This window comes from Platalea leucorodia (genome assembly GCF_965183815.1).
Source record: "Platalea leucorodia genome assembly, chromosome: 11".
NCBI classification, from domain to species: Eukaryota; Metazoa; Chordata; class Aves; order Pelecaniformes; family Threskiornithidae; genus Platalea; species Platalea leucorodia.
This window is the reverse complement of record NC_138833.1, coordinates 8,770,577-8,790,388: the sequence shown is the minus strand read 5'-3', so window position 1 is coordinate 8,790,388 and position 19,812 is coordinate 8,770,577. Positions and strand designations below refer to the sequence as shown.

Here is a 19,812-nt window from a genome sequence, read left to right as displayed (position 1 = left end):
GGAGAAGACAGGCTTTCTGGTATGGGGGGAAAGCACCAAGATGGCACTGTACAGGTAGGGAGCTGAGGATGTGGGAGCAGAAGACGACATGACACAGCTGGTGCTTTCCAGGCTACTTTAATACCAAGTGAACAGCATGCGACCGGACCTTCTGGTCCCAAGGAATCATTCATAGACAGCCGGTAACCCCACGGCTGCTTCCCTGCAGCGCAAACAGCCCTGCACCTCCCAGAGCCCACAGACACTCCCCTTGTTAAAAAGCAGCTCTCCCAGCCCATGGAACATCCCCTGTTCACCAGGACAGTCCCCATGTGTGGCCTTGTCCTCACCTGAGGCTGTTCCTCAGGAACCAGGCATGCCAGTGGAGGAGAGACAGTCCCCCAGTGACCCCAGGCAGCCCCCAATGTCCCTTCCACCTCCCCAGCCAACACTGGCAGTCTCTCCAAGCAGCTGCTGCTTCTCCCAGGACCTGCACCAGGCCCCTCCACCACAGCAGAGCAACACAAACCAACTTAAAAGAAGCCAAACTTGGCAGTTAAACCTACATCCCCAAAAAACAGAACTGTCCCCAAGGGCCAGCCGGGGACAGGGCAGCTGTCACAGACCATGCCAGCAGCCCTCTCCTCCAGAGCCGGCTCTCAAAACAAACCCAAACAAACTCAAAGTAAAGCTGGAACAGGACCAGGTCCCCAGCGGGGCTCACATGCCGCTCCTGCGGCTGGCGGCACCGAGGCTGGTGGCTCAGCTTCAACTCATGGTTTGAGCAGAACAGCTGCCTACGTCAGCTGGCATCCTGCAGTGGAGAAGAAAGCATCAGGCTCTGTGCAGGGCTGCAGGGAGCAGCACCCCAGAACCCCCTCCCCTTGCATCCTCTGCTTCCAATCAGGAATCCCACTCGGAGCTCAGAGCCACCAGGGTCACATCTGGTCGGGGGGTGACAGTGTTTCAGCCCTGCCTGCGAGGCTGGCTCCCCCCACGCACTAGAAGCACCACAGCTCCACACTCCCAGATGCTCCACGACTTTGGGAAAGGCAGCAGGTTGGCACCGATGCTGTGCAAAGACTCACCTAGCATCCGGAGAACCTGCAGCGCCACTGCAATCTTCGCCGCCTCATGCCCGCTCCTGCCTGGCCCTCCCTGCCGGACCCACGTGAACCCACTGAAGGGCACGGGGCACCCTGGGATCACCACCCGGCACCAGAACCGCAGCCACCCGTTGGGGTTTGCCTGGACGCACTTGGTGAGGAACTGGGGGGTCCCCAGGTACTGCCTCCGGCACAGGGTATTCAGGCGGTCCAGCGCGTTGCGCAGCACCGGAGACAGGGGTGCCTGCTTGGGGACCCCCAGGCACTTGGCCCCTTGCACCTGGCTGGATGATGGCTTCTCCTCACACGACTGCAGTTTCTGCTTCAGATCGGGGTTCAGCCAGTCCACCCTCATCTCCACCCCACCGAGCCTCACGCTCCCTAGGAGAAACCGGCAGCAGTTGGCAGGAGATGCTCACAGACCAGCTCTCCAGTATTACCCCATCCCACCCCGTCCCGTCCCCCAGCATCTGGCGCAGTGACCCCCACGGGCGGTTTGGCACTGTCCCCCAGTGTACAAACTGCACAGGATCCTTTCCCCTGCCTCCACAACCCCTCGCAGCTGCAGAGCAGTTGCTTCTCCATCTCCTTTTGCTACCAAGGTGTGCTCGGGGCTGCTAAACTCAAGGGATTTTAGGGGCAGCATACCTTTAGGGACAGCATGCCTTTAGGGACAGGTGCAAAGACATCAAAGCCAAATGCTTCTCAGCTGGGGCAGAAATGGGTACAAATCAAGACTTTGGAGGTTCCAGCTGGATGTCTGGGAAACGTGTCCCATCGGACGGCAGTGCAATCATGGGACAGGGTACTGAGGAGTAGGGCATCTCCATCAGGGGGGTTTAATAACTTGGTCAAAGCTCTCTAGATGCCTTCGACTGGTACTGGTGATGCTCCTGCTCTGAGCAGGCAGTTGCCTGAAGAGCTCCAGCAGGCCCTTTACCCCACCACCACTTGGTCTGCACCAGGACTGCTGGGGATCAGCCCCACTGAGGACAGCTGGCCTCCCATGGGACACAGGGAGAGAACAAGGGATGTCTCAAGGCTGAATCACCTCATAGCTGAGTGGAGGTGGGATCAGTCCTTCCTTAGAGACCAGCCCAAGCAACATCCCACAGCACCCCAGCCTCCCACTTACCTTCCATCAGGGTTTTCTTGGCCATGGCAGCAGCCTGGTGTGAGCTGTATTTCAGCACAGCGAGCTGAGCCCGTTTCTGGCAGGGGCTGGTGTACAGGGTGACGCTGAGGACCCCCTCCGTGACCCGCTGCAGCACGGCCTCCAGCTCCCGCCGGCTCACTGAGGTGGCCAGGCCATCCATACTCAGCTCACACTTCTCTGTGCTCTTGCACACCACGATGGCGCAGCCCTCCTGCACCTCAAAGTTGTTGAAGGTAGCAATGGCCTCCTTGGCACCACGCCGGTTGCTGTACTTGGCGTAGGCGAAGCCCCGGTTCAGCCCACTGAAGGTCATCATGAGGCGAAACTCGTAGAGCTTCCCCACGCTCTGGAAGAGCGGGATCAACGTGTTCTCGTACATGTCCTGCGGCAGCTTCCCGATGAACACCTCCGTGCCAGCTGGCGGGGGGTCGCCCACCCAGCCTGCAGGCACACAGCGACACGGTGCACATGTGTGAGACCCACCTCGCCTCCATGCCTGCCGGGCACCCTAGGTACCGTGCTCCCAGGGCACCACGGCACTGAGATGCTCTTCTCACATACCTGGGGGGGGGCCACCATATCGCCTCTGCCCGTTGATCTGCACGAGGTCAATGCCGGTTTCTTTTGCCCAGGCAAGCAGGGCCATCTTGTTGGCCTGATTGATACTGTTGGTCCACGTCTGAGGAGGTAGATGACGTTGGCGCTTGTCTGAGTAGAGAGTTTCCAACCTCCCAACTGGCGGCATCCCAACCCCATGAAGCAACTGCAAGGCCTAGCACCAGCCAGGATGCGGAGGAGCCTCTCAACACTGCACATCCAAAGGACTATCCTGCCCACTGTCCAATCCTGCTCCACATAACTATGTCCAGCAACTTTGGTAAAGCACAAGGACACCAACAGTTCCCCTATGGATGCCTGCAAGAGCTTTGAAAGCCAAGATACAGGCAGCAGCTGGCTGGCACTGCAAGAGGGGGCTGGAGCACAGAGCCAAGGTGACCCATCACATCATGAGATCCCAGGCAGGCTGGGACACCAAGACAGCCAACTCCCTTCTACCAGCATCTCCTCAGGCTTCTGAGGACATCAAGGAGGGTCTGGAGACACCATCCATGTGGCAACATCATCGGGTTTTAGCTCATTAAGTACTGCGAAGTCTCATTAGGACCTCTGAAACTGTACACTGACTGGGATTAACCCTGGCTCAGGCTAAAATGCAGTTTGGCTGCACTTTCACCGTGTGCATCTCCAGGTGCATCACCAGGTGGTAGCACTTTTCTATCTCCAAGGGGTTTCATCTTTCCTGAAGACCAGAAAACACCTTTGGATGAAGGTGGGGACCCGTACAGGGGAAATCCCTGCTGAGAGGGTGCAGAAAGTCCAGCCACGCACACCACTAAGCCTCCTGCCATGGCTCTGCAGCTCCCAGGGCTGGGTGCCCGCACATGGCACCTCCTTACCCCCGGTACGGGGGGTGCGGGGCAGGGAGGTGCCAGGGCTCCTGCGAGAGGCAGGACCCGGCTCTTCCCCAGCGATTAGGTGCTAACGGGGCTCATCATCATCCCCACGGTCTGCCCGGGGCACCAGGACCACCAGCCCCAGCTCACCGCGGGGGAGAAGCGGCGGGATGGGGCGGCTCCGGGCTGGGGACGGGACCGGGCTCAGGCCCGGCGCCGCCCGCCGCTGCGCTCCGCGACGGGGCAGCGCACCGAGAGCGGGTATCGGGGGCTCCGCTCCCCGCCCGACGGCCCCGGGGCTCCCAGAGAGACCCCCCCGCCCCGGGAAGGGACCCACGGGGCGAGCCGTGCCCGCACCGGCGCTCCCCCCTGCCCCCGGCAGCGCCGCGTCCCCCGGGCCGCCCCCCGACTGCGCCCACCTCCGCCTCCATCGCCGCCGCCGCTCCGCCTCGCCGCCCAGGCCGCGATCTGGAAGGTTCCAGCGCCGCCGCTCCGCCCACGGCGCCGGGGCTGCTCCGCCCCGGGCGGGGCAGGGGGGGGCCGCCGGCAGCGCCCGCCCCGCCGCCGGGGAGCGGCGACCCCGCAGCGCTCCGCTCCCGCGGCCGTTCCACGCCAAGAAGCCGTGGGACGCGGATTTACAAAACTACCTGGTTTGGGGCACGAAGCTGGGTTAATCCATGGGTCAGCAGCGAGGGGAGCTGGGGACGGAGGGCACCCCAAGGCACCCGCAGGAGGCCGGGGGAACCCAGTTCACCCGTGACCGGGGCACAGGGAGCCCACGCAGGAGCTCGGGGAGCGCCGGCCTGGCTGGTGGGGGCTTTGCTCTGCACATGGCGCAGGGGTTGGCAGCAGCGGTCGGATCCGGAGGCAAGGAGGGAGCATCGCGGCTGAAGAAACGTCCACAGTGACATTTAAAAACCAGCTCCGCTCAGCGAGGCAGGTAAGCAAATCCCTGCCCCAAGTGGAAAGTAGGGACGGGAGTCACGGAGTGGGAGAGACAGATTTATTATGTTTCTGGAGAGCAGTGCCTTTACATCTTGCTTGGGATAAGGTCACCTCCCTGCAGCCAGAACAGAGAGACATGGTGGGATGTTTATTCAAAGCGACTGGAACAAGAAGCTGCAGCCAAGACCCCGGGGTCTGCTGACAGCACAGGGCTCCATGTGTCACCGCACCGACGGCAGATGGGAGGCCAGCGTTTGCCAGAGCCACTTGCAAAACATCTTTCCAGCGACATACTCGAGAGCCAGGGCATGTCGTAGGAGTTGGTGTGGCCTCTCTGCTCCCGCCGGGAAAGGGAGGGCCACGAGACAAGAATAAATACAGCTTTCAAAGGCCCCCCAACCCTGCACCCGTGGCTACGTGGCCTGGTGAAGGCATTTACAGAAGGAAATCTGTCAGCCAGAATCCAACAAATGAGTAGACGTGTCCAGAAGGGGTTTAAGGCTGGCTCGTTCGCATTCTGATCTCCTCGACCAGGTTCTCCCTGCGAACGTTGACCTGCACAGAGGGACCACAAAGTTGCTTCAATACAACACAAGCAGCTTGACATATCGTGACCTTTTCTGGTCCCAGAGGGATGGCCCCCACCGCATTCGTGGCCCTGTGTCTCGGGAGATTGCACCGTGGTGCTGTCAGCAGCCCCTCTACAGGGATCAAGTGGGCCGCAGCACATGTGGAGCTGAACCTATGAGAGCAAGCACCTGCCTGCAACCCTGCCGAGCCCTCTCCTGCCCAACGATTGTGAAAGCGATGCTCTTCCCACTTTTTCCTACTGGTTCTAAAGCCAAGACCAGTGCATAGATGAGCACTGGTCCCACTCATTCCAAGAGGGCACTTCCAGGACCTTCAGTGATGGTCCCATGCCCTGGACAGAAAGCGCCAGCGGCCATACAGCCCGCTGAATCGTCCCTCCTTGTTCCAGGCTCCTGAACTGAGCAACAGCTGGAGCTATTCCAGAGCTGGAGACAACAGTGCTCCATGGCTCCAGGAGACTGCATGTGGTGAGGAACTGGAACATGAGGTGTTACAGAAGTCCCTGGGGAGACTGCTGCTTGACAAGATCTAATGAGGAAGCCAATGTACAAAATCCTGAGAATCTGTTATAGGAGGCTCGGTGGCAAACTGACACCAGGGCACATGCTCCACAGCAAGTGAAGAGGGGCTGAGGAAACTCACCTCACCCAGTCTCCAGAAGTGCACCCACAAGGCCATAGGCCTCACCTCGAGTCTGCCAGCCCTGGCTCATGGCCGTCTGCCTACTGCGCCTCGCTGAACCTTCTGTGTAAGCAGCTTTGCTAAGCCTTGGAGGCTTTTCATGTCAGGCGGAAGTCCCTTACTCCTCCAATCGCCCCTTTGGGCTCTACACTCAAAATGTGGGCTGGCAAAGCCACCTTGCCATGTACAACCTGAGCACACCGCTGCAGAGCAGGGTACGGATGGGTGTGAAGGGCTGACCCGAGCTGGGATGAAGGGTTATGTAGCCACCCTCCTCATGCCAAGCTACCACAGGCCTCACCTCCTCCCTGGTTGCCACAACCCGCAGCTTGACGACTCCATCCTTGAGCTCCTGCTCACCCACAATGGCAACAAGAGGGATGCCCGTGTCCTCACAGTACTGCAGCTGATTCAGCAGCTTGGGGTTCTTCTTGTACAGCACTTCTGCCTGGAAGGGAACCAGAGCGCAACACCATGATCAGCACTGGCCTGTTTCTGTGCACCTCCTCAACCAGGCATTGCTGGGCCAGTCTGCTAATTGCTGCCTGGTGAGTGTGGGGGTGTGTGGTGGGGGAGAAGATGGACTAATGGAGAAGGCTGGGCATTACAGCTAACGAGTAATGCAACACAGCTCAAAGGTACTCACAAGACACTGCTTATCCTGGGAAAGCACCAGGTCATTAGCTCTAGTCCATGTCGGACCAGGGCTGACACCTATGGTGTCCTTCTGCAAGGTCTGGAGCCCAGCAGAGCACCCAGGCATTCTCCTTCACTCAGCCATCAAGGAAGTCTGCCCGCAGCAAGGCAGGGAGCAGGGCCCTGCCATACAGCTTGCCTTCGGCCTGCAGAAAACAGCCCAGGCTCCTCCCTGGCCCCACTCTCCCCTCCTTGCAAGGCCCCGCATTTTTTTTGCTTTTTGTTGGAAGCGGCATGGTATCCCAGCTGCCACGCAGCAGGGGTTGGAGTGTTGCCTGCTTTGGGAATCTGTCCTGAGATAACAGACACAGAGCAGCCCCTGCAGTGTTACAAGGCTAATCAAGTCATGCTGCCCAGCCCTTCCTGGAGAACACCTGATTTGGGACACCAAGAAGAGGCTCGCTCCATTCAGGAAGGCAGTCTGCTACCCACCTCCCTGACTCCTTCCTCCCAAAGCAAAGCCAGATCTGGTCCATTCCTGGCACAGAGAGTCAACCAAGCAGCTCCTGACTTTGCCATCACCTGGTCATACCTTGATTCCAGCATCCCACAGCTCGGAGATGAGCTTCAGCCGCTCTTCAAGGAGCTTCTTTTGGGCAGAGGCCACCAGCACTTGTGTCTCCGTTGTCCTGATCTTTTCCTCAGAGGCCTAGAGAGGGGACAAGACTCAAAAGATGCCATGGACATACAGAGATATCTGAGACCCTATGAGCAGGACAGGTCACCACCCCAGGCCCATCAATTTAGCGGTGAAGAGGATCAGGCTCAGTGGGATGAACAGCATAAACTCAGGAGAGTCAGGGAGGACGCACAGACCCCATCCTGGAGCAGAATCTCATCTTCTGCTGTTGTTCCATGATGGGGGCTTAACACAGCCTTCCTCCTGCACTGCAGGTGCATGCAGACTGGAGGATGAGCTGAGAATGAGCAATTGCCCTGCCAGCTTGTGCCTAGAGACTGTTCCTCCACATCCATGGGCCTCCCAGAGATCTGCTCCAAGCACCTCAGGAGCAGCAAGCCTGGCAGAACCTGGACAAAGGCAGCTGCCTGTTCTACAGCTGAGCTCATAACTATGGGCTAGATTAACAGCGGCAAGCTGAGATGCTCCAGTGCTGTCAGGAGCCACCTGCTCCCATGGCAGATGCTGGATACTCAAAGTGGCATTTTCCTGACGCTGCTTTTGCTGAAGGGAGAAACCTTTAAAAGGTCACCTGCAGAGGAACAAACCTGGTCAGGACTAGAGGTGGCGGGGGAAGAATTCAGTTTTGACTTAGAAATCCTGATTGTATCTGGCTGCCAAGAGAGAACTTCCCACAACAGGCTGCTGGGGGAGGGAAATGCGCAGCAGTGTTTTGGGAGCCTACAGAAACCTATTTAACATCAATTGATTGGGACAGAGGACAACACATTGGTAAAGCAACTCTGAGGAGGGGGGAATAGGAAAAAGCTATCAGGGAAACCCCCAGAGGCACTACACTCCCTGCCCTGGGACATCTGATCCCTGTCTGGTCTCTGTAGTGCCTTGGGCAGGACAAGTAGACATGCGAGGCTGCTGTCTCCCTGCCAGCCTTGCAGAGCAGTGCCACCTTGCCAAGGAGGACATGGGGTCACACGGATGCCTAATGCAGTGGGGAACACTAAGGCACCTGACCTGGGTACCTGGTACTGCTGAAGATTAAAGTGCCCCTTCCAGCTGCTACTGAACAAGCCATGTCTGAGGGCTGCTGTAAGAGGGGTCTTGTCTCCAGAGGGAGCCCCAAAGATCATCTCCCAAGCCAGAGAAAACTGGAGATTATGTCCTGGTTCTGACTCCTGCTGCAGAGCCCAGTAGAGACCTGGCTGGCTTCTCCATCAAAGACTGCTGCAAGGAAGACTCACTTCAGCATCTGCTGGACTGGGGGTATGTGGGGAAGATGTAAATCCTTGCTCTTTCTCCATGCTTAGTTGAGCACGAAAGGCACCTACCTCCACTCTCTGCTCTAGGATGGAGAAGATCCGCTCGATCCCAATGCTGACCCCCACGCAAGGCACCTTCCGTCCCTTGGGGTCAAACATCCCCACCAGCCCGTCGTAGCGACCGCCTCCAGCCACGCTCCCAACGCTGACCGACTCCTCCACATGGTCGTTCTCCTGCTGCAGCAGGACAGCCTCAAAGATCACTCCCGTGTAATAGTCCAGACCCCGCGCCAGGCTCAGGTCGAAAGAGATCTGTAGGACGCAAGAGAAGCCCTGTCACTGGGCACGCTCGGGGGCCCGGGCTGCCTGGCCATGAGGGCAGCACCTCCTCCTGCCTCTGCACCTCCTCACCTTCCCTGTGATGCCAAACAGGGTCAGGTACTCAAACAGCAGCTTCATGTCCCCCAGCCCCTCCTTGGCCAGCTTGTTCTGGGACAACTTTGGGTCCTGGAGAAGCCGCTCGATCAGGTCCAGGCCACCTGTGGGAACGAGCCGTGCCTCAGGGCTGCCAGTGCAGCAGCACCCGCAACGATGGGCCCAGCCAGCCACGCATGTGCCTTGCCCCCCTCTGTCGCTGGCCCTCCCTGTCTGGCCTGGAAGAACAAGGCCAAGGGCTCGACCCACAGTGCTCACCGTGAAGCTGGACATACTCCCCGATGTGGTCTGCAGCCTCGGGAGAAAGCCCCTTCTCTCCAACCATCTCGCTCCTCACTTCTTCCCATGGCATCTGCGAGGGGAGAGAACAACATCAGCTACTGCTCCAGGGACGTGGTCTCTCCTGGGGAACGTCTCTGATGGTCCTGCCCAATACAGATGAACAGACATATCTGCCCTCAACAGATCTTTACACAGCAGAACCCCATCAGTGTCAGCGTGGCTAAGAGGTGCAGGAGAGAAGCAGCAGATCAAATACTCTCAGAGCATGGTCATATGGTCATAACTCCATTTCTTGTACCTCTGCACAGTCTGTTTGTATCCCAACCCTGCAGTCAGCAAAGCTGCCCAAAAACTTGAAGCCCCAGGACAAATACTTTGTTTTTGATTTCTGGCCAGAATTGAACATCAGTACTGTAAAAGCACTGAGTTTGAGAGATGTCTTGCTGCTGTGGTTTCCCTCATTAGGTACTTCAGGTTTATTAGCCATAAACATCAGTCAAGAAAGTGTTGCTGGTCATGCCTACCACATGGAAAGGTATGAGGAGATGGCTGGGTGATAAAAAAACCCAATGTAAGCAGTTTTCCTACTGACCAAGGGGTCAAAGAAAACCAGAGTCTTGATCACATCCAGCTGCACTGAGATAAACCACAGCGTTTCAGTACGAAAACAAGGAAATTATCCCATTCTAAAAAAGCCCAATCCTCCCTTCTTATTGCTTTTGCACACACACACAGCCCCAAGACCTACACTTTGGTCATGCCTTTGCAATAGATCTCACTGCTAATAGGACTTTAAGTGAGCCTTCCTCTAGTTGACTTCATTCAACCATCAGATGAGGCCTCCAATGATGCACGGGATGAGATACAAGGCCACTTTGTTTAGCAGGGTTTCACAGGAAGGTCAGGAGCACTCCACAGTGTCCCCCACATGACCCTGAAAACACACGCATGCGCACAGACAGACGCACGTGCACAGAGACAAAAAAAAAAAAATTCTCCTTCAAATTCTACTTTGGATCCCAAGCCAAGAAAACTGAGTTTTTTAGACAGCACTTCATTTTACTGTTCCTCTTCCTTAGCTACTAGTGGAGGACTGTATACACATTTATAGACTGATCTCCAGCATCTTTATATCTGACTAGGGCCTACCGTCAAGACAATCAGCTGCAAATAAAAAGTTGTACCTACACTGGCGCCTTTCCCTCCTCCCAAAGGGCCACATAAGGGCCTGAGTCCCTTAGAGACCTTCACAACAGCCAGTACTCTTGAGGTAGCTTGCTGAGCACAAACCTGTGGGTACCTCCTGCCTTGTGTCTTAGAGGAGCAGCTGCACATGGAGGGGGCCGTTCTGTGTCACACCAAACCTGAGTCAACCATACAAACAGCGATGTCTGCACACACTGTATTTTATAGAAGTACCTGTGCTACATGCCCAGATCAACAGAGGTGTGAATGAAGTGACCAGGTGACATGGGATGGGCTACCACCGTCTCACACCACTGGCAAGAGAGATTACAGCAGTGAGCAGCACGTTGTGCCCGTGACCATGTCCGCCCTGCTAGAATGCTGTACAGTCCAGGCCAGCCCCAAGGAGTTCTGTTCCTAGCAAAACATGCTTGCATTGATGGCAGCCACAGATGAGTGCGAAGACATGCTGTGGGGGCACACAGTGCAGTGCAACACCAAACAGACCAGCCTTCCCCTGCCCAGGAGGCAGGAATGTGCTGCTGAGGTTATTTTTCAGGTCTGTGTTTCTGATCTCTTACTCCTTCTCACTACAAATCCTTCTCTCTACTTCCAGATAAAATATAGAAACCTCATCCATACATGTCCACCTCCCTTCTCTTCGCTGTCTCTCTGCTGCTCCTCATCACCTCCTGAGGGCCCCACAAACAGCCAGAGGCACACGTTATCCAGTGGTGCCCTGATCATGCTGAAACAGCCTGTCCAGCAACACGCACATGCTGCAGACTCTGCGGCCTCTGCAGGGATGCTAGACATCACATCACCAACCAAGAATAGCACCAGCTTGCAGGACAGTATTTATGAATAGGGTCCTGGACAACACAACAACTGTGGCAGCCTACTCACCTGTGGATTTCTATTTAACTCAGCCCTGTCACCTGCAACCTGCCTTATTACAGACTATCACTTATGATTGCACTTCTCTACTCCTGCATTACCACAGAGATTTACCGTTTAGGTCATGCTCGCCTTGCAACTGAGGTCTGAAATTTTAGTAAAGGTTGGACTGGATGATCGTCTGAGATCCCTTCCAATCTGGGCTGTTCTATGATTCCAGGACAGAACTGTGATTCCTCAACACCACCTGACCGAACCGAAGGCATTTGAAAAGGCTTTTCAATGCCCTGGCCCAGTCTGGGGACAGGTTTTCATGATCCTGGTTCATAAGCAGCAGCAGCACCTTAAGAAGGCTAAGGTCTGGGATGTTGAATCTCCCATGTGAAGAGCATTTTTCCCTCCCTCCTTTCCATTTGTCAGGACCTCATGGGATACTGGAGAAGAAAGCATAGGATCCAGTTTTCTTATGACTGCTGTGCCCTGCATGGCTCCCCTCCAGAGAAAGGGGGGAACAAGAACGACTCAATGTTTATCAGCATTTTCCAGCCAGTCCCCAGAGGGACAGAGACTCACTGAAACTCCCAGCAGCGGCAGTTGCAGCCCAGGGCTCCAGCCCGTACCTTATCCAGTTTGTCAACGCTGGAGCAGATCGTTCGGAACTTGCTGTCTGGGACACCACAAACTGCAAACATCCCGTCAAGGATGCGTCGATCGTTGACCTGGGGGAGAGGGAGCAAGTCATTAACTATGAACTCAAACAGATGCTTCAGCTGTGTCCAGTTTCTCTCCTCTCTAGTTTCAAGCATGGAAGAGAAACTAGCAGATGGCTGCCGAGATTTTTTGCTGCTTGCAGTTTCTGTCTCTTTCCCATTCCTGGGGAGCTAAGCTGCCTCTCTGCCCAGAGCAGGCCAACTAGCACAACTGACTCCTACCAAGCTTGGGTGGAGCTATCACATTGTCCTTCTAGAACCACAGACACCTCCACTCAACAAAGAAAAACCAACGGGGCCTAAGAGTCCTCTCATGTGGACAAATAAAAACAGGTCAGGAACAGACCATGGACTGAGGAAAATAATTCAGTGCGTTACCCTGCTCTCTCAGTGTAAGAACAAAGGGACATCTGATTACGTTAAAACCTTGCTAAGGAATTTTCTTTTTGATAGTATGGTGAATTCCATAGTTTAATTATGCTCTGCAATAGTAGGTAATTGAGGCCAAAGGCTCAGCTGGATTCAAATTTCCATGGGTAGTGAGAACATCTACAATTAAATTAGACAGAAACAAAGACTGGGAGTTTGTAATCCTCCAGCATCAACATGAACCAGACAGTGGTTCATGGAAGACAAGAATAACCGCAGGCAGGTTATTCTGCTGTTCCCCATTGCAGGGGTGCCTCCTCATCCTCAAAGGCATCCGCTTTCACCACTGCCCAAACACACAGTAGCTGGACAGGCAGTTCCTGTGCACAGATCTTCAGCTCATCCCAGACAGGTTCAAGGGCAGGTAACTGCCCCCCTACCCAGTGGGGGCTGCACATAGGAGTGCAACACCCAGCTCGTACTGCTCACCTCCTCTGCAGAGCCCAGCAATGACCCAGCTTCGAGTCCTTCTCAGAGATCCCACCACCCTCCCACACATCAGGCACTCCTACCCATCACTCTCCTACTGCTGTACACCCTTCCCCATCCTGCCTGACCTGCACACCCAGCACCATTTGCTGCCACCCTAAGATAACAGAGGTTGTTTCGAAGCAAATAGCAAGATCAGCCTACAGTAGGGGATCACTCTTCTTCTGGAAGAGGCTTCAGCCCCAGAAAGGACTTGGTGGGAAGGCAGGAGTCTGCAGACAACACAGCACGCACACTGAGCAGGTGTCCCTAAGGGGGCATCGGGAGCTGGGACAAGGGCAGGGATCCTGGGCCAGAGCCTGTGTTTTACTGCAGGCAGTGAATACGACAGTCACCTGGTAAGCTGGCTGCTGGATGTTTTGCAGGGGACTGTGGTTAGTGCTAGAGAGAACTCTGCTAACTGCAGCCTCAGGAAACTGAGGCTTTCATTCCCAGCAAGTCTGAGCTGAGGTCCAGCCTTCTAGCATATACACCATGAGGAGGCAGAGAGGCAGGATGAACTTCTGGATCAGGCCTTAGTGGGTGTTAAGAGTGGGAGCAGGTGCTGCAGCGTAAAACCTCAGGAACAACGACCACTGCTTCCCAACGCAGCACAGAGAAACCTGCCAGGTCTCACCTTAACGAGAAAGTCCCCAAGCTGCAGGTCACTCAGGATCTCGTGCACTATCTTCAGGCACTCGGCATCAGGAATCATCGGGTCGAACTGGCCGGCGATGTCAAAATCCTGGGGCACAGGAAAAGGCAGTGAGCAATTCAGCACCACTGGTGTGGCTGCAGCAATACAGCTTCAACTCTGCTATTAACAGCAGTTTATTTACAAAAAGCAACAGAAACAGGATGTAAGGGAGCACTAGCCCTTGCCAATAGGATCCAGAAGGGATAGGATGTGGGTTATGACCCTCTTTCACCAAAGGCAGCAGTGCTCTCGTATCCACTGCATTGCAAAGAGTTTGTATACTGTGTCGTGGCCAGTGCAGACAGTTTGCGAGAAGCCGTTCTGCTTCTCGAGGTGTGTGACCTGCTCCCTGCCTCTGACACAGCAGTTTACTGTGTGATACACTTTGAAACAGAGATCCTTGAAAAACAACAAAAAGGAGACAGATGAGCGATTGTCAGCAGTAAATAAATAGAACAAAGGAACAAGGAAGGGGAGGAGAAAACTACTTATTATTTAGCATGACCTAAATGCCAAATGTTTCACCTTGATTCTTAAGATGTTCTTCTATTAAAACACATGCCAGTCAAGTTAATGATCAGGGAAGAAGACAAGACAAGCGATCCCAACTGAGACAAAACCAAAGTTTCAACTGCCAAGACAGAAAAAGAAATCAGAAAGCCTGAGTGGTCTCCACCAGAGATTACCAGATGAACTAGCATGTAGAACTAAAGTCCAACAGCAAGGTGTTTTAATAGGCTGGTACCCTGTGATTGGAAAATAGCAAAGACAACATCAATGTTCAGAGAGAAATTAAACACAGAAGCAACAAGAGACCTCTTATTTGACTGCCATTTATGAATCCTCAAATACAAGTCTTCAATGAGATTTTGAGTACAAGAATAATTAATAATTTTAATTAAGTGGGTGAGTTTCAACATGGCTTCACCAAGCTTCCAAAATAAATTGGGGCCATGGAGGAGGAAAGAGATGAGATCACATCAGTTAATCCCCGATCAGCTGACTGCAAGAAAGGCTGATGCAATCCCCGTGGAAGTTGGGCAAGGTCTGGCACAGACAGGAAAGTGCTGCTACCACTGTACATGGCACAGGTGAAATCTCACTGAAAAAACCCAACCAAGGGCTGGTGAATTATATTTAAGAAAAGATGCAGAAAAAGCTACTAGGCTGAGCAAAGAAGCAAAGCGTCTCCAGGGAGAGAAGGTAACAGAGCTTGATTTACATGGCCTAAGGAGGGGACGATTTCTCTAAACATTTCCCAAATGTTTATCTGGGGAAAAGCAAGAATCCATATCAAGGGACGACAGCTACAGTTTAAAGAGCTGCACTGGCACAAGGAGAAGTAAACTATCAGATACAAGTTTAGCCTGGATATTAGAAGACTTATTTCTAGCTATCCTGGGAGTGAGATCTTGGAACAGTCTTTCAGATGAGACAGCAGGCAAAGACCCCAAGTTGTCTGGAAATGGGAATTACACCAAGCTGGAGCTGGAAGGTATCCACGTGGGTTGTATGATGAAACAGGAATATTCTCAAACAGGAATTTGTTTGCAATACGAGGCCCTGGGGACTGTGTAAGTACAGTGGAACAAAGCCATTCCTCGGGGCTAACACACTTGTCTGAGAAAGCCACAAAGGAAATTGCTTTCTTACCTATTCTGTAATTTGGCCTCTGGGTTTTCCCTTCCTTTGAAATAAAGATTGACTAAGCAGAGGACGGAAGTAGCATATGCTACGGCCGAGTCAGTCACTCATCTGGTTCACGTGTCCTGCTAGCACACCCAGGAGTTCAACTGTTGCCAGATTTGGGATCAGAAGGAAATTCTTCCCCTCCACCAGGCTGGCAAGCACTGCGGGATGGAGCAAGGAGTTGCCCTCCTCCACAGTGAGGAGCAGGCTAGATACCTGGGGCATCTGGAGGCTGTATTACGAAGTTCCCTGATACACCAGCACCCTGCGTCACAGCCATCGTCCTCACTCTCACGCTGTTTTTCACACCCATAATGGCATGCCAAGGAGGTTAGTGGATCCTCCCGAGCTTTCCACAGCCACAGGGAAGGCCACTGCAGGGTAACACAGCCTTTGGTCCTATGTCCCCACAAGGGCTGCCCAGCCTACAGCCTCACTCAGCAGCGTCCCTGTCAATGGCCAAACTCACACACTGGTAGAACTCCCTGTAGCGGCCCCTGGTCATCGCCGGGTTGTCCCGCCTGTACACCTTAGCAATGTGGTAGCGCTTAATGTTGGTGATCTTGTTCATCGCCAAATAGCGAGCGAAGGGCACCTGAGATGGTAGGGTTAAGGATGGGAACAGGGAGGGATCACCCCACCCAGTTATCAGTCACAGGCAGTGCTGGGTCCCCGCTATCTCCCCAACACCCAGCACAGTGTGGCGCACAACCGTGGGGCAAAGCAGCTGCTACGAGACAGCTGGACTTGCCACAGCTCCCCCAGGTCTCCACACCTGTACAAGACACAGCCTACACATGCTGCCATTAATGTCCCTACAGGTATCCTCCAGCACCACCATAGGCTGGATCTCAGTCTCACACAGGCTGTGTACCACAGCAGCCTAGGCTGGGTACGCTGCTGTAAGAGAAACCCCACTCAATACAGATCTTCCTTACCTCCACATACAAGCGTTATTTCGCTGAACAGAAGCAATGTACAGTAAATAACTGAGCAAGGGTTCTGCACCCACTGAACCACACTGCTCGCTCACGCTCTCCCTGTCAGTCAGAGCCAAGAGACTATCCTCCCTCCTCCTCCCGTGCCCTCTGGACAGCACTCCCCAAAAAGGAGGGCAGCAAAGGTGACAAGACCCCTCAGCACTGGCTGTGGCAGGATACTGTCAGGTCGTAGCGCAGGGACAGCAGCTCTCCTCCTTGATCTTTCAGATCATAGATGAGCTTCGAGTCTTCACCATATTTCCCTGTCAGCGTCTCCTACAACAAAAGGACACACGAACAAACAGCATCCTCAGTGACAGGGGATCAGCCCTAGAGCACACAGAAAACAAGGAGAGAAAGGGAGGACACCTAGGAGATAGAAGAAGAAGATTCAGCCCTCAACACATCGTAAGCTTTCAACTGCAGGATCGCCATCAGCTCAGCCAACTTGCTGTGTCCTCACTCACCTTCAGCTCAAACACCGGTGTATCAATGACTTCTGCTCCATGGCGCTTGAAGCAGGTAATGATCGCATTGAAGACTCTCTCACGAATGGCCATTTGCTTGGGGCTGTAGTCCCGTGTACCCTGGGGTGAGATAAGGGAAAGAAGAGCAAAGGACACATTGGGTTAGAGGCATGCAGCGGAAACAGACATGAGAGGCAATGTGAAGAAGCTATCATACTGCTAACAAAACCAGAGAGATCAGGTCCAGACACCAGATATCAGGAGAGGTGGTAAAAAGCACCACCAAAAAACACTGGAAAACATCAGGACACAGCTCAGACACGATCTGCCATGGTCTGCAGAGCTAAATTTAAGTGAGGAGTTTCACGATGCAGGGAACAAAGGAGCTAACACAGATCCAACAGTCAGAGTTCAGTGTTTTCAAGCATGACAGCACAGCTAAGATCTGCCCACAGCTCTGATTCACATGTATTAGCCAGACCCCTGCACAACAAGGCACCCTAAGAGGTGGAATCAGAGGACAGGCATGCTTTGAAGCTGTGGAACAACCAGCAGCTCTACAATTTCCAAACACACATAGAGGGAAATGATCTTTTCAGAGTGTGATACCTGTGAAGTGCCCATCTACTGTTCACTGGGATGTGGTCCCTTTTAATTTCTTCGCTGCTAAGAGTCACTGAATTATTTCGATGACCACCTTTAGGCTCTCAGCAACACGTGAATCACTATTAATTAACTAGACCTCCCACTTTGATTTTCTAGGGACTGGCAGTTAGGCGGGAGGAAGCAGAGAGAGCAGGCCCTTCATAACACCCCACCTGCAGGTCGCACAGCGAAGAGCAGCTTTCAGCGGTACACTGACGTGGCTGAGGCAGGCTGGAAACCCAAGCTGTGTTTCCCTGGCACTCAGAGCTGCAAAATCCTCTCTCCACATCTTTAAACAGTGAAATACCCTTCCGCTTTCCAAGTCTCACACCATAATTACATTTACCAAAGCATACGATAAAGGAAATGGACAAGAGAGACGGTTTTGAGACGTTTCCTATGTCAGTAGCATCAATATAACCTGTTTTATTTGTGAGCAACACTCATAACTCTCTCCATGCCATGGCATGGAAGTGCAGTTGGTCTCTGGTCAGCTGCCAGTGATGAAACATTCAGGTTACAAAAAATTTCAGCATAAATTACATTATGGACACTATTCTCAGGGACCTGGAGACTGAAAGGAAGGGTCCTTCTGCAAGAGGACACAAATGTCAGCAGCTGGCCAGACCTGCTCAGTAAATAGGATTACCCACCCCCACAGACTAAGGCAAGATCAAAAGCCATGAGACCTTTCTTGCTCCCCACATTTCAACATGTGCTGAACATTCCTGGCAAACACTGCCGGGCATCTGGGTTTCTTTGGCTGGCTTATGCTTCGCAGTTCCCCCGTAACGAGACTCACACCAGCAGACCAGTGCTCTGTGCTCACCCAACCTACCAGCAACTTCATCCACTCTGTCCAGGTTAACAAGGAACAGAACCGGCTTGAGGATCCTTGATCCACGAGAGCCAATATCTGCAGGTACTAGTGGGGTCAGTGCTACAAGAGCTGAAGAGCCAAGAGAATCCTGAACTCATCAGGGCAATGCAAGTCATGACCTTACTTCAAATAGTGCAATCCAAGCAGATATGAGACCTCTCACGCTGGGCAGCTATGAAAAAGCTTGACCAAAAATGAATTTAATTTCCTGACCACACCAGCTAGTGGTTGGCTTGTCACAGAAGCACCAAAAAGTCTTTAAGTTAGTAGGGTATCTGGGTCAGATGCTATCAGGGACGTGTTCACCCCTCTCTCCCCTGCTGCTAAAAGCAAAAAAGGAAACAGAAATGAGAACAAAGACAGGCAAGTCTGTGCTGAGATTTTGCACACACAGGTGCATGGGGGGTGCTGTGTGTGTGCACGGAAGTAGGTGGTGCATACAGAGAGGCACGTGAGTGTGTGTGCTAGAGGAAGTTACCTTTGGGGTCTTGAGCACAAACTTGTGTTTCCCCTCATCTCCCCCCAGCTGCGCCTTCATCTCCAGCAGTTTCGCCACCTCCTTCGCAATCTGGTGAGGGAACAAGGAGGGGGCTGGGGGTAAGGCTACCTGCCAGGCCCAGCCCACAGGCCTTCCCCAATACCTTTGGCCTCAGCATTCCCAGACTCCCCACCCTCAATACATCCAGTGTTCCCAGTCTCCCACAGCAACCAGAGGGGCACTCCCTACTCCTCTCCAGTACTCTCCACTTCTGCCACAAGCACCCCAATCTCAGCACTCCCAACACCCTCACCATTCTCCGACTCCCACGACCCCCATTACCCTCAACATCTGCCTCCCGTCCTACCAGCCTCTGCACCACCCCCAGGCCCAGCACCACCAGCTCCTGCTACGTGCACTACAGCATCAGCAGTCTCCAGCATCCTCCTCCCCGCCCTGACACCCCCAACCATCCTTCTCTCCAATCTAACACCAGTATCTCCAGTTCCCACTACCAGTCTCCCCTGCACCCTCTCCCTAAGCAGCTCAGCCCCTCCACTCTCCAGCCCAGTCCGGTACTCCCATCCTCCCCCACACCCCTCTTCCCAATGCCACCACCCCTAGCCCAGCAACACCTACACCAGTACTCTCAGTTCCCCACAGCACCCTCCCCCTAAACCCAGCAATGCCAGCCACACCCCAGTCACCTCAGCAGCCGTCTCTCCAGCTCACCACCAGTACCCCCAGTTCCCCCCGAGCCTCTCTTCCCCATCCCAACACCCCCAGCGCCCCAGGCCACCTCCCTCGCTCCCAGTCACACCAGTCTCCCAGCACCCCGCTCCCAGTCATACTGGTGTCCCCCCCCAGCACCTCACTCCCAGCAACCCCTGAGCCCGCTCCCAGCCCCGCACCCCCGCCCCAGCGCCGCGGGCGGGCGCCGGGACCAGCCGCACCTCGTCGGGATCGGCCTTATCCTGCTTGAGCCGCCGCACCGCCTCCGCCTGCGCCCGCACCGCCGCCTCCTCCGCCATTGCCGGCCCGCGCCTGCGCACTGCGGCGGGAGGGG

At 54.4% G+C, this 19,812-nt stretch overlaps 2 protein-coding genes across 5 annotated transcripts; both read right to left on the bottom strand.

Moving 5' to 3' along the window:
- Window positions 1–393: 393 nt before the first annotated feature.
- DND1 (DND microRNA-mediated repression inhibitor 1) lies at window positions 394–4,193 on the bottom strand. 2 transcript variants are annotated; one of them, XM_082323941.1, is made up of 5 exons: window positions 4,115–4,193; window positions 2,803–2,920; window positions 2,221–2,682; window positions 1,068–1,466; window positions 394–793 (listed from the first exon to the last, which is right to left on the bottom strand). In XM_082323941.1, exons 1-5 carry the CDS (start codon window positions 4,124–4,126, stop codon window positions 777–779), a joined length of 1,008 nt encoding a protein of 335 aa, XP_082180067.1. In that variant the 5' UTR covers window positions 4,127–4,193; the 3' UTR covers window positions 394–776. The 2 variants fall into 2 exon arrangements, with proteins under 2 accessions (XP_082180067.1, XP_082180066.1); XM_082323940.1 differs by lacking the exon at window positions 4,115–4,193 and having other exon boundaries at window positions 2,803–3,986.
- An 85-nt stretch (window positions 4,194–4,278) lies between these two features.
- Window positions 4,279–19,783, bottom strand: LOC309596309 (histidine--tRNA ligase, cytoplasmic). 3 transcript variants are annotated; one of them, XM_082324352.1, is made up of 13 exons: window positions 19,700–19,783; window positions 18,747–18,836; window positions 16,744–16,863; window positions 16,457–16,552; window positions 15,766–15,891; window positions 13,548–13,655; window positions 11,924–12,022; window positions 9,198–9,291; window positions 8,916–9,043; window positions 8,574–8,816; window positions 7,141–7,257; window positions 6,214–6,360; window positions 4,279–5,195 (listed from the first exon to the last, which is right to left on the bottom strand). In XM_082324352.1, the coding sequence occupies exons 1-13, from the start codon at window positions 19,775–19,777 to the stop codon at window positions 5,136–5,138; spliced, it is 1,506 nt and encodes a 501-aa protein (XP_082180478.1). In that variant the 5' UTR covers window positions 19,778–19,783; the 3' UTR covers window positions 4,279–5,135. The 3 variants fall into 3 exon arrangements, with proteins under 3 accessions (XP_082180478.1, XP_082180479.1, XP_082180480.1); XM_082324353.1 differs by having other exon boundaries at window positions 4,282–4,755; XM_082324354.1 differs by lacking the exons at window positions 4,279–5,195; window positions 6,214–6,360; window positions 7,141–7,257 and adding an exon at window positions 7,279–8,469.
- Window positions 19,784–19,812: the final 29 nt, after the last annotated feature.

What these genes read in the sequence shown, in the direction of transcription:
- DND1 (XM_082323940.1), bottom strand. Translation starts at nt 2,986, where the DNA reads ATGCCGCCAGTTGGGAGGTTGGAAACTCTCTACTCAGACAAGCGCCAA. An exon ending in ATATGGTGGCCCCCCCCCAG is followed by an intron (nt 2,683 to 2,802) that starts GTATGTGAGAAG and finishes GTGTGCCTGCAG; the next exon opens with GCTGGGTGGGCGACCCCCCG. An exon ending in CAAGAAAACCCTGATGGAAG is followed by an intron (nt 1,467 to 2,220) that starts GTAAGTGGGAGG and finishes GGTTTCTCCTAG; the next exon opens with GGAGCGTGAGGCTCGGTGGG.
- LOC309596309 (XM_082324352.1), bottom strand. Translation starts at nt 19,777, where the DNA reads ATGGCGGAGGAGGCGGCGGTGCGGGCGCAGGCGGAGGCGGTGCGGCGG. An exon ending in TGTTTGGCATCACAGGGAAG is followed by an intron (nt 8,817 to 8,915) that starts GTGAGGAGGTGC and finishes TGCGTCCTACAG; the next exon opens with ATCTCTTTCGACCTGAGCCT. An exon ending in TGTGGGATGCTGGAATCAAG is followed by an intron (nt 6,361 to 7,140) that starts GTATGACCAGGT and finishes GTTCCCTTCCAG; the next exon opens with GCAGAAGTGCTGTACAAGAA.